The sequence below is a fragment of the Xenopus laevis genome, chromosome 5L (genome assembly GCF_017654675.1).
Source record: "Xenopus laevis strain J_2021 chromosome 5L, Xenopus_laevis_v10.1, whole genome shotgun sequence".
NCBI lineage: Eukaryota > Metazoa > Chordata > Amphibia > Anura > Pipidae > Xenopus > Xenopus laevis.
Window position 1 is genome coordinate 13,662,391 of NC_054379.1, and position 14,196 is coordinate 13,676,586.

Consider the following 14,196-nt stretch of genomic DNA (forward strand, 5'->3'; position numbering starts at 1 on the left):
TGTCTTAATCTGGTAAAATAGGCTTTTAGCAACACAAACCATCCAAAATGACAAGTAAATGTTGCCTGTTCCAGAGATGAACAACCTTCTTGCCTTAAGGTCTTGCTTACATATGTAGCAACAGCTATAAACCATGCTCCAGGCATAAAGCAGGGCCTCCAAGATCTCCAAAATCCCTTAGGCTCCATCTTGTTAGTCAAAGCTTTAAACCTTGCTCCAGGTCTAAACTAGGGCCTCCAAGATCTCCAAAATCCCTTAGGCTCCATCTTGTTAGTCAAAGCTTTAAACCTTGCTCCAGGTCTAAACTAGGGCCTCCAAGATCTCAAAAATCCCTTAGGCTTCATAATGTTAATCAAAGCTTTAAACCTTGCTCCAGGTCTTAAGTAGGGCCTCCAAGATCTCAAAAATGTCTTAGGGTTCATCAAGTTAGCCAAAGCTCTAAACCTTGCTCTAGTCATAAAACAGGGCCTCCAAGATCTCGAAAAATCCTTAGGCTCCATCAGATGTTGTAAATGATACTAGTAGTTGTAGTTTAACAACAGCTGGGGTTTGCAAATGAAAAATACCAGATCTTTGAAATGTTCCACCCATTAAATGGGAACCTCTGCCTTTTTGTCTCTTGCCTAACACCAGTTTCCAAACTTTACACATCACAGATTAGTATATTTTTCATCTTTAACTACAAGCTTAATTTTTCTGTAAGGACCATGCAAAACATTTTAACAGTTGCCCCTGTCCTGCACTTTGTTGATCTGCAATTTTTATTTCACATGTGCAGTCAAGCTTGGCCTTTATAAAGGCATAAAAAAGTTGCAATGTAGACTATGAGGACAATGAAGATGTAAGTAAAAAAATGGGTATTGGTAATATTTAATGCCGGTGGTGGCAACATGCACATGGCTTGTCTGTGTCACCATAGTAAGAAAGGTCATTGATTGTCATTGAGAGACACTTGACTATGCAAAGGCATGTATATATTCTAAGTCTGAATGCTAATGTAGTCATATTTTGAGTGCAAAAATCAAGAGCCGCTCAAGTGAAAGATAAATGCCTTTTTGTTGTGCCACACTTGTTCCGCAATAGCCTCCCTCTGTCTCTCAGATAAAAAAAAAAAATACTACCTTCTTTGCAATTGTTTTTAAGTAAGGCAGTGGGGGGAATTGTTGATGAATATATGAATTAATAATCAAAGTGTGAGTGATTTCTTTCCACGGAATCAGTAGTTTATTAAGAATTTCATCATGAAATGAAGAGCAATTGTGTGGGATGGTAGGATAATTCATTCCAACGCCATATATCAGCCTGTTTTTAAATTAACGTGTTTGTAACCCCTTCGGCTACAGCAGAAGGGCAGATGAGCCAACAGCGAGAGAGGTTAATGAATACATGCGAAGGCAGCATGGCGCAGCCCACAATGCACTTCACCGCTGCCAAGAGTACAGTGGTTAAGAGGAAAACACGATTAATGATGTATATTATACATGCAGCTGAGTGAGATGTAATATAGGAGGCTTTAATACATGCACAGGATATTCTATTTGTCAAGCAGGTCATATCGTTCTGTACTTAAAAACAAGATTGTGAGCCTACACTTCATTTTTCAAGAATACATTATAGATAGCATCTGCTGCACAAAGAAAGTTAAAGAGAGATGGCTTCAAATGTGGGTGCATGCTCGCAGAAGAGCAAAGGCAACATTTTAATAGAGATGGAGCAAACTTGAGTCTGATTTTCTGCACTACCAAGGGCTGGTAGCCTCTATCTGTACATTTTAAGCCTATATGGAGATTCATTTAGCCTGTTTTTCTAGTTCACCGTCACTATTTTATCAAATAGGTGATATAAAATCATTGGTGGCATTTAACACAGATGGAGCAAAGGTTTTATATGTAAATAATTTTGGAATCCAAATGGTTGGAGTGGTCCAAACTTCATATCTTAATTTGTTTTGCAGTCAGATGTATGTACCTAAAATAGAGTGTGGTCCTGGCTCAAGAAATTCTGCATTCTGCTTCAAAATGTAATATTAATGGACTCTGCTAAGTATTTGATTAGGAATAATCAGAGTCAGCCTCACTCTGAGCCTATGGCACCAAGACAAAACAAAACGGCAGCTCCCATGCCTACTTTAAAACAGCTCATATGGGGCATCAGTTGGGGTAATTTAAAAAAAATTACAAAAGGTCATATTATAAAACATTATTGCTGTTCTAGGTATGGGATCCATAATCTGGCAACCTATTATCCAGAAAGATCCAAATTATGGAAAGGTTGTCTCCCACAGACTCCATTTTAGAGATATGATAATCGGAATTTGATAAAAATTATTTCCTATATCTCTGTCATAATAAAACAGTAGCTTGTACTTGATCCCAACTAAAATATAATCAATCCTTGATCCATGAGGCAAAACCAGCCTATTGGGTTTATTTAATGTTCAAATTATTTTCTAATATACTTAAGATCTGAATATCCAAATTAAGAAAAGATCAGTTATCTGAAAAACATCGGGTCCCAAGCATTCTGGTTAACAGGTCCCATACCTGTATTTTTATAGTTTCTAGATATGACAATCCATATTATGTTGGAGACTATCTGGGGCCCATAGCATCACCTGTGCAGCAACACTTTACTATATAATTTAATCTATGATAGTAACAAGCAAAACAAGAATCAGAAAACTTGTTCTGATTTCTTTGGAAAATGCTTGGCTCCCCTCAATTCCAGATGAGGCTGTGCGGTGACAGATGGTTAACTGGGCAGATACAATTTACTTGTTTTACAATATCCGGCTGCATGCTATATTTGGAAAGGCTACTGTGCTTTCAAGTGAATAAACCCAACATGGTAGATGTGATTTTTAAACCAGACTGTCAAGAATGATAAAACAATGATCAAGTAACAGATTTAGAAATTTGTATATATATCCCCTTGGACAAGATATATATATATATATATATATATATATATATATATATATATATATATATATATATATATATATATATATATATATATATATATATATATATATATATATATATATGGCTTGTCCCAAGGGGAAGAATAAATGAATGCTATGGGGCAAATTCACTAAAGCGGCAAATTCACTAAAGCGTGAAGCGCCTAACGCTAGAGCAAATTCGCGTGACGTCATTTCGTAACTTCACAGATTTACTAACAGGTGCTGGTATAAATTCGCTAGCGATGTGGACCTACTCTAGCGCTACTTCGCACCCTTACTCCAGGAGAAATTGCACTATGGCGAAGGGACGACGTAACTACGCTAATTCACTAACTTGCGCATTTTACTGAACATTTGCTCTTGCGCCAGACAAACCAGGTGAAGTGCAATAGAGTAGACAGGGATTGCGTCACAAAAAAGTCCCAAAAAACGCTGGCGTCTTTTACTTTTTTAAGGGTGATAGTCTGAAAAAGATGGTAAATTTTTTTGGGGGTACCCTCCTTCCCCCCTACATTTCCTAACATATGGCACCTAAACTATACAGTGGGCACATGTATAGGGCAATATAACACCTCTATTTTATTTTATGAAGCTTTCCCAGGCTTGTGTAGTGTAATGGATTTGCTGCTACATATACGTCCATTCAACTTTAACTTGGCGCCGTATGCAAATTAGGCATCGCTAGCGTAACTTCGCTTTGCTTGACGAATTAATGCTAGCGCAAATTCTCTACCGTTCGCCTCCCTGAGCGCAACTTCGGATTTTAGTGAATTAGCTGACAGAACAAGGGGGTCTATGCAAAACTCCTGCTTGAAGTGCCAGCACTTAATTTGTACTTTCCTTTCACTGCCTCAATAGACTTTCACAACCAACTGTAAAAGAACTGAATATTGAACAAAGTGTATAATAATTACTGGCTGGGTGAGTTATATATATATGTAAAACTTTGGTATCTAAAAACTTGTGAATTCCTGTAGAAGTCAATAGGAGTTGTCCTAGGCAAATTTCAGGCAATTTTTTTTTAATTTGTGATTTTCAAGTTTGTATATTCCCACAATTTTATTAAATCAAGTTTTTTATATTGAGATTTTTTTTAATAAATAAGTAAACATCTGGGTTTTTTTTTTAAATGATGAGTAGAGGAAACCTCACAAATTAGATTTTTGATAAATAACCCCATTAAACATTTTGTATATTCTGCAGTGTAGAATTTAGGGTTGAGTACTGAAAACACAAATTGCTTCCCTTGTTAGTGGAAATGTTGGTCATATGAATAGGTTTGTCTCATAGTACTAATACTATGAAGGTGAGAGCTCTGTACACGGTATATTTTGTAGTTCAAGATCACTTTCCATATTACTCTTTGTGTGCCTTTGAGACTGAAAATGTATGATCCTAATTAATGAATTCATTTACTAATTAATTAAACCCCAGAGTGGGATTGAGAAAAGTATGAAATAAAAGTTTTACGATATTCCATATGTCTATGGTGGGAGGTGAGACGACCAATATTGGCAGTGGCTTGGATATCGGTTGGCTTGTTTATTGGGCTGGAGGGAAGATTTTGAAGGCACCCAAACATCGGCCATTGTTAGTGCTGAATTGTCAGATACAGGTAGAATTCTATTGTTTCTACTTATCTACTTAAGCCCCGGTTATCTGGTATGACTGAGGGTCCTACAAATTGAAGCCTAGCTTATATAATATATTATACATTTTAATGAAAAGTGGATTGCTTTGCTTTTATGAAACAGGATTTCATAACCAAGGCCTCCAGACTCAACAGTGTAGGCAAATCCGTCTCTTTCAGAATATCATGATTTTTTTATTTTTATGTAGACTTGTAGATACTTTTTTCAACACCACATAAGTTATATAATATATAACGCAAGCAATGTCTATTTCTGAAAAACTTTGGAAAATCCTGTTTATCCCCTTCTGGTTCTAACCATTATTTACACTGTTCTTGGAAGGACAACCAGAGACTATTCGGTCATTACATGACACCACAAACAGAGGAAAAACAAGTCTTATCAAAAACAATAGATATGAATGAAAAATGCTATCGGCGTGGCTGAAAGCCAAATTATATTTGGTTTTCCCTTGTGGTACGTGTGTTCTATTGAATTGCCCCAGGTATGAGCAAACAAATCCACAATGTGCAACCAATTTGAAACAACCTATCTCGGTTTTAAAACAACCTTATCTTAGGGTAAATATGGTAATCGGAATATTTAATTCCATAATGACCGTGGACGTTTTCCCACATCTACTGATTCCACTGGAATGGTTTATATGTCAACAAAGATATAATATAGAGATAAACAACTTACGTAGCTCAGTGAAGTGCAAAATGAAGAATTATAACAGTAGTTAACCCTTGTTGCCTGAAAACTGGTTATACAATGAAGCTGTGATTCTAGGAATTAAAGGCCATTTTGAAAATTGCCATCATGAACCTCTTACTAATGATATTCATTGTATGGAGGAATAATAATAGAATGGGTTTAAACTTGTGAAGAATTTCTAGTAGCAAGAAGATAAGCAGTTTAACTATTGTAGGTACCTAGGATCCTTATAAGCTTTCTATATCATAATAGGCAACATAAAGCATGCTCAGGAGGTATTAAGTGCACATATGGTAGTAAGTCAAAAGCTTGGTCACAAAGTCTATAAATGGCATATGGGGCAGCCTGGACCCTTCTTGCATCTATATGTAATACCTCACGACACACTTGTGGCTTCCTAAAGTGGATTCTCCATACAGGCCTATTTGTTTTTTTTATTTGAATTTAATTTGAATTAACTTGACATTTTATCAAACATTAATAATTGCTTATATACTAAAAAATTTGAATCTAAAAAACTTGATTGAATACAACCATAAAAGAAACTTTCAAACATTCACGTTTTTCAAACCATAATTTCAATTCATGAGTTTTAGCTCCAAAAAAATCTTGAATTATTATTATACCTATTTATACATCACCCACACATTGTACAGAGATTCATCTGAAAATTAAATATTTTGATGGTGAATGTTCTGTCCTTAGTGTATAATGAACCTTCATTCCTACTGGTCATTGAGCTCATGGGGAAGTCACTCTCTCCCCTCATCTCAGTAGAGATGAACTTGACCAGCTGATGGACCTAGTTATTCTCCATGTGCTCTAGGTAACTTAAAGATAATTTATTTTTAACTTCAAACACTTATGGGTTAACATCTTATTATGAGTGTATCCAAAAACCTAATTGTCAAGAAATATTGTACATTACATATTCTGTTAGGTCAATAGAAATATCTTCTCTAGAAATGGAATGGGGCTCCATAAATTCTTTATCTATACTAGTTTGGCTTCTGAAAAATAGAAACAAACACCAACCTTGAATTGTCCTTTTGAAAAAGGCCTTGCAGGCCTCACATGAAGCCACACCATAGTGGTAACCTGATGCTATGTCACCGCACACCAGACACAGTCTTTTGGGCATTGCATTTAGCATATATTCACACTTGGTTTGTGACTCTTCGGCAATGGTACTGGAGCAGTCATCATATCTTTTCCTGACAGGTCCATTGCCACCTAGACCTGCGGCGGATGGGTACAAAGGTGGTGAATCTAGTCCATTCTGATGTCCATTCATAGTGGAACTGTAGCTCCCACTGGCGTCAGAAGAGCCTCCCGGGCTGTGGTGGTTGATACTGTCCGTCAAGGAGGCTGGGCTTGAGGGTTCCGTCTTGATGTATGACGAACAGCTAGAGTCAATGTGTCGGTCTTTGCTTGACATTCTGCAGAGAAGCCTACATAAAAAAGTGTTGTGGAGGGGAGAGGGAGAAGACACTGGTTATTAAATGAACACTTTGTGCTCTTTAAGATTGCTCTGTATGGGCTAAAGGCTGCACATCATTCATTCATGAGTCAATATCTCTTGTTGTACATGAAGGTAATCAGCATAAGGCTATGACAGAGATTTAGCAGTGTTATAGACAGGCAGTAAACAAAAACTTTAAAAAGCTTAAATCTCCTTTCCCAAAGGTAGGCTATTTGTCAATAGCAAGTCAGCTATGAATAGGATATGGGCTATGGATACAGCTCATGCATGTGCCTTCAATTAGCATGCAGTGCAACAGTACATCTCCCCACCTTTAACCCACTGTAAACCAGAATCCACACATTTGCAATAAGTGCTTCCTATTTTTAGCATCTCCCCCTTAGTGCCTGGGAGGCCACATAACACCAGCTTGTAGCCCAGTGAGGATCATGGCTAATTTCCAGATTAACTCGAAACATAAAGAGGATCTGAAAAGAGCAACAGTGGAGACTTTTTTTTCCAGCTAAATGAAAAATAGAGAATTTGAGGCCTCAACGGAAAATATGTAATTGTGATTTCTTTGGATTACAAATTATTTAGACTTTAAAATAAATCTTAATAATAGGTATTGTACACAATACAAAACATTTGTGTGCAGCTGTAATAAATAGTGTCACATTATTAGAAGGTTCAATGTGAGGTCTCAATAGACAGATAGAACACAGGTGGCATGTGGTTAAAACCAAAACATTATATAAACATTCACTTCTACATTGGTGACCAACTACTGGATTACGTCTCTGTATTGGATCATGCACCCTATCCTTGTTTTTGAAACTGGCATTTAAAAAAAAAAAGAAAATAGACACAGGGATACAATTTCAACTTCGTGGAAATGGTGCCACAGGCAGAATGGAACCCAGAACCCAAGCACGACATTTGAATACACATTGGCAAATGCTGGATGTAAACTTGACCACTCTAGACTAAGTTTGCAGTAGATTGGCCCATGTATGGGACAAAAACAGTACCTCCACATTGATATTGATCAGGCTGGAAATCCTGTTGGGCAAGGAACGCATGGGGCTATGGATGGATATCCATATATGGGACTCGCTTATATACTGGTAAAAAATAACTAAATGCAAAAAGTTTCAAAGCTCATTTATTTTATCCACTAAAGTTGTCTTTCTCTACTGGAACTCTCCAAATAATTTTCTTTTAAAGATTAAAATAACACTGAACTATCCAAATACCAATGCACTGTACCTGTTTAAATAACACAACAGAGATTGTGTATCAGACTTTTTGCTTGTGCACTAAAAAAACGCCATGAAGTCTCTTAATAGACATATCATATTCCACGTTTTCGGGGACTGAACTATCAGCAGTCCGTGATATGGTGCAGACTCATTTAGTGATTTTAACTCCTTAGCATTATTATTTTAACAAATCGGAACAGATGGCAATGAACTGGATCCTCACGAGTAATTATGGTTAAAGAAGCAAGCCTTTACTCAAAGTTGTTGTTGAATTGCTACAGTACTTCTGCAATAACAAGGGGCATCTAAGGGAGTTTTTATTGATATCAATTAAGAAAAATCCAATGGTAACCAATAAGTCAACCAATTGAAATAGTCTAGACTTAAGTAAACAGAACAAGCCATTTGGCTTGGACAACAAGCATGGACACATCCACACACACACTATTGGTATGTAGATAAGCAACATACAGCCTGTAGTAAATAGATTGATCTGCATCATTGAACCAGGGATTGTCTTTGCTTTGGCAATGGGATACATCCCTTTAAATACAATACAATGTGTTTGAGCCATATAATAACCCTATTGGATGACTGTAAGCAGTTGGCAATGACCAGCATCAACGTGGAACCTTTACTTTGTATGATTTTACACAAGGTAGCCATGACAGAATACTTTTGTAATTAAAGAAATCAAAACCCCAAAGATCCGTTAAACCCTACTTGCCGATTTGTCCATCACTATCCTGATAGAAGTATAATACTATTTGATTAAATATATTTTGGAAATCCAGAAATGAAATACATGGACTTTTAGAAACTTGTAAAATATTAAAACCATTAAACCTGGTATTCATAGTTTATTGATATTTAATAATAATAATTCTATTGGTCAATGGGAACATCTGGAAAGCCTTGCCCCCCAAAAATAACCAGGAGAACCCAAAAAGTATCTGCTTTGATACATTTGCACCCATCAGTGTTAATGAGCAAGATAATTAACAGAATCTGTGGTGTTCCCATATTTCTTTACACTCTGGTCTCAAGCCGGCGTTTGAAAGAAAGCATCTCGGCTCTGACTTACAGCAGCTCCGCGAATTCCTTTTAATTTAGAGCACTTACAAAACCACTTATTACCTTATAATTACTGGACTGCTCTCACATACATTATGATCTTAGGCTACAGGAAGAAGTTATTAGGGCACTAAAACACGTTCTCTCTCCCCGGAGCTGAGTTTTATGCAGCCATGATTAAAACATTCTTCCGTTCAGACTCATCCCTCACATCTCGTCTGGTGCCAGGTACTGCAGATTCTTTCTCTGTAACCACGCCAAAAGGTTTCCCTTCCTTACCCCAGTTACAGCTAAATATGCTCTGTCCAATCGGATTGCAATTCCCTCATCCTGCCTGTCCTTCAATTCTCTTTCACTACTATTAAATGGTACCACAAGACTTTCTGGTATTTCTCTGCAGTGCCCTTGATTGAGATGCTTGGGTGGGGTTATGTTGGATGGCTTCAAATGCATAGAGATAGATTTTAAGTATATTTTCTATTTGAACACAGATGAGTTAATCACTTTTTGCACTGCTTTTTATCTGATCTATTAAAGCTGAATTGAAGTGCTAATCTGTCTTCTCTAAAGCCACCTCTAAAAGGACTTTTTTCTGAACTTAAACTCAATTGTGATTGTGCAAGTTGGAAACTAAAATGATCATTTTAAAAAAATTGACTGCCTCCTTCCTTATTTCCTTCCTTGATCACAATGGAATGAAGAAGAATAGACTATTGAACCATTCTCATACTAGAGGGGTTACAGAGATTCTAGAGATGTCTAGAAGTCCAACTTGAGACTATTGCAGCTATACAGGCTACATTTGGAGGTACAGGTTGGGTATTCAAGATCTACCACCATAAGCTGCTCTCTCGAATACATCATCTTACTAAAGAATGGACTCTTCAACAATATTCTTGTACTAGAGAGGCTTCAGAGATTCTAATGTCTAGAGGTCTAGCTTGAGACTATTATAGCTATTGTTTAAATATACTGTATCTCCAGGCAAACTTTGGAGGTACAGATTGGGTATCCAAGATCTACTACCATAATCTGTTCTCATGAATACATCCTTTTACTAATGAACAGATTCTTCAACAAAATTCTCATACTAGAGTGGCTACAGAGATTCTAGAAGTCCAACTTGATGTCTAGAAGCCCAGCTTGAGACTATTATAGCAAATGTTTAAATATATCTCAAGGTTAGGTATCCAAGATGTACCACCATAAACTTCTCTCAAAGCTACTCTACAATCATCTGCATTTTAACTCAATTTCACAAGCAAAATGTTCTCCCTATTTGCAGTAATAATTAGAATTTATAGCTGTTTATTTTGCAGCATGCGTGGGTGGGTACAGTATTGATAAGACTGTATGATTTGTTTTGAACAATAACATTGTCCTCTGGTAAGTCAGTAATGTCTGCTTTTGGCTGCTAGTGAATAATATCAAAGAGCTGAATGCTAAAAGGTCCACAACAGGGTTGATACCCACTGTATATATGTTTAATATGGTCTTTTGCAACATATCCTAGAAAAGGGAAGATATTAAAATATACACAGTAGTACTTTATTCCTTCTTTCACTTATTTCATAGTGTTAGCAGTTGTTGAAGAGTTTGCCAACTGATAGCCAATATTTACTTTAATTATTATGTCCTACGGTGCTTAAACCATCTGTCAGATGGCAGCATATTTGCACAAGGCGATGCAGATTAAAAATACTTAGCTCGACTGATATCCACAGTAAGAAGTATCATTTTGCCCTGATCTCCCTAATTTCCCCTTCCAGATGAAGGCACCTAAAACATCAGCGGCAGGGTAGCCATTGTGGTGCTGTGTTTCCATTTGGAGTCAAACAGCAAACAAGGCTTCTGGAAGAGGGGGGAAGACCTAATTACCACCAAGTTCATTACGCTAAAGACTTTGTGAGCTTCATTCCATTACGTTCAGCATTTCCCATCAGCTCCTCATTCACATTCACATTCCTCTCTTCTGTCGTTTTATTAGTCAAGGACAGAAATATTCACAATTATCTATCAATTCTGCTGTCAGACCGAGGATTTTATCCTGGACTTTACTTCATTCCAAAATTGGAGGCACTAAAATTTACATTAACTAAAGTTGGGATCTAGAGAATATGGCTTTATTTCAAAAGCTCTTCTTTTTTTGTCAGAAAGAAGCTATTTTCAAGATGATGACTTTATCTGCGCTTCAAAAAAAAAAAAGGGCCTGGATTTGGATTGCAGGTACAAAAAGTCAGTCTGAATTTAACCAACACAAGAAGTCACTGTTTTGTTTACAGACTACAGGGCTCATTTATGACCCCAAGTGCAGTGATGAAAATCTCTATGATTTTTACCCACATTCATACATCCCCCGATAATTCTATGTGATTTGAGGAATCAGACATAGAAGTTTCTCATTTCCAATGCTGGGCCTTATTATGATGTCTGCATATGATCCACTGGGTGCAAGTGTATTGACACAGCCTGCAGAGAGAACCTTGAAATCACTACCACCTTGAAAGTGGTGGAAGCTCCATCATGCAAGTTGTGCCTTTGTATGCCTTTAATAAATGTTGTCAATGCTCAAGTTGCATCCAAATTTGTACGACCACAGTTGCAGCTATGGTTTTGTTCCACATTTTGTTCTTTTTATAAAATATCTAATTCTTTGACCACCCCCAAGCCCCATATCTATTTCATGCATTTCATCCAATTCAACAGGGAATGTGTTTAATGTGATGCTGATATTTTCCTGTTTGAATCACTTTAAGAGACAGTTGGAAGGTTGGACACATATATATGTATAGTGGGATTTTCTGATGCCTGGCAATGTTAGAGTGAGAGGAATACGGTACTTGAGTGTGGCTCAAATATAATATGAGAAGCTTCTGTGATGCTGTGAAGGGTATCGCCAGATGAAAGAAGATTACCACAAAAAAGAGTATCTGAAAAGCAGGTTTCAGAAGACTGCTGATTTAACAATATTAATGTGTCACGGGGAAGAACATTGTTCTCTTTGGCCTCCACTTGGCTTTACAAGCTTATGCCTCATAATACAGATAGATGGGGCTAGAAAATATTATTGTTACTAGCATTGCTTACTCTGATTCAGATTTTTTACTGGTCAACATGAAAATTGAATCTGCCTGTGTGGTCCCCATATATTTAGGGGCCTGAGGTAATAAGTTGCCCTGGGTTCATGTTCCTGTCCCTCAACATATGTCCAGGGCTGCTGATCAGTCACATGGGCAATGGTTTGTGGAGCAGCAACTTATATGAACTTTGTATGCCATGTCACTGATAGTAGAAGTGGGGCGTTCCTCCCCTGTCAGCCCCACACTCTGTAATTAATACTGATGTATATGCAACTTTCAACATTCTGAGGTCCCCTTTTTAGGAGTAAAAGGTTTCTCCCATTGACCGTTTCCACCATACACTAGGCCAACATCTACTCAGGGCCACTTTTGCTCTCCTAGTTGCATCTAGAAGCCTACCTTGAAGGTTAATTGTGATATTTGGGGATCAAGCTCTGCTGCCCCATATATCCTGGGGAGTATGGTTGATACAGCAATGTTTTAATATACTGTACCTGTTGTAGGAGCTACGTGGGGATTCGATCTTAAAATTTAGGAAAATTGTTCACCCCCAATTCTTACCCTAACTGACCCTCAAGCTTAGCTTCTACAAATATGTATGAGAGGAAACTGGAATTCTCCCAAAAGCTCTTTCTTACTAGACCTGTGCTTGAACTTCTCCAGTCACTACTTGGAGATCTGCTCGGGGTTCCACTGGGGTTGACATTTTAAACACCGACTTCTCTTTTCCACTGAGCAGCGCTTCTTCTGCTTGGGTAAATTGCACTCTAGCAATAAGGCAAAAAAATATATATTTCTACATCCACACACACACACAGACAAATCACTTAGTGGGAAAATAGACCCCAGCTGCTATGGTAAAATAATGTAGAAGAAAAGCGAAGGAAGTGAATAAAGTGTCATGTCAGAAATCACCGGTGCAACGTGCGCTTTCAGAAAACATGACTACTTTACAGAGACAGGGTGTCATTACGGCATCACAGTAATACGGTGCTTTGACAACTGCTGCTCCTAACATATCATCACTGCATTAAGGTGCAGCGGCTTAGTTGAAGCAAGGTGCCGAATAGCATTTTTTCCCCCCCTGTTCCTGTTTGTTAATAAGACATCACTCAAGCATTGCCTGGTTAGCTTGATGGAAATGCTCAGACAATTCAGCACAGCGGCTACTTATCCGAGACCGATCAGCGGAAAAAGCTTTCCTCTCGCTTGCAGGGTTGGCTAAACTGCTCTGCATTTATTAGCAGAAATTAACCTCTTGAGTGGGGTAGGCTCCGGCCGACGAAGGGTTAACAACATTATTAGCTCACAGACGCTGTTAAATCCCTATTTATTGGTTTATACTGACGCAAGCCAGGAATCTATTTAAATGGGAACTGGGCATTTTAAAAGAAGTCTGATCCAATGATCCCAGGTGCGCAGTTCGGGTGTCTAATGCTGGAAATGGTAGGGAAATAGAATTCTAGAGTAGTCATTTTTGGGATGGTAAGGCTCACTGACAAATCTAAAAAACGATACAAATCCCCATATGTAATAAAAGGCACTATGTTTGCCCGGCAGCAGTAACTCATAACAACCAATAGGATGTTTGCTTTTAAGCAAGGGGGCGGTAAATGCTACCTTCTGATTGGTTGCCAGGTTTGTAACTACAGAGGAAGCAAAACCTGCGGCTACAGGGGGGCTCAAGTGGTATAGGGGCCCCATGAGGTCCTAATTCATATACAATTTCAATAAATATTGGTAAAACAGGTCATCCTCTAGACATACTGTATTGGGGGCCTGAAAATTAATTTGCTGTGGGGCCCTAGTAATATATATGCTATGGGTTACTGCTCCTGGCCAAACTTTGTGCCTGTTACTACATAATCCCCAAAAGGTCAAGTGTGCATAAATGCTATCCAGAATGAGTGATATCTTCTTTTGCATGTCCCTTCAGCATGCTCTAATGGTCCTACCCATAATTACAAGGTTCCCTTAGTGGGTTGCATCAGTAGCTGCAAATGAC

At 37.8% G+C, this 14,196-nt stretch overlaps 1 protein-coding gene across 9 annotated transcripts in view; it reads right to left on the reverse strand.

Moving 5' to 3' along the window:
- esrrg.L (estrogen related receptor gamma L homeolog) overlaps positions 1–14,196 on the reverse strand; it is a 460,320-nt gene that overhangs the window by 87,017 nt on the left and 359,107 nt on the right. For all 9 annotated transcript variants that reach the window (XM_041562543.1, XM_041562544.1, XM_018262593.2 and 6 more), the window contains one exon: positions 6,349–6,764. In XM_041562543.1, the coding sequence (XP_041418477.1) occupies positions 6,349–6,751 (403 nt within the window). In that variant the 5' untranslated portion in view covers positions 6,752–6,764. The remainder of the gene's footprint in view (positions 1–6,348; positions 6,765–14,196) is intronic.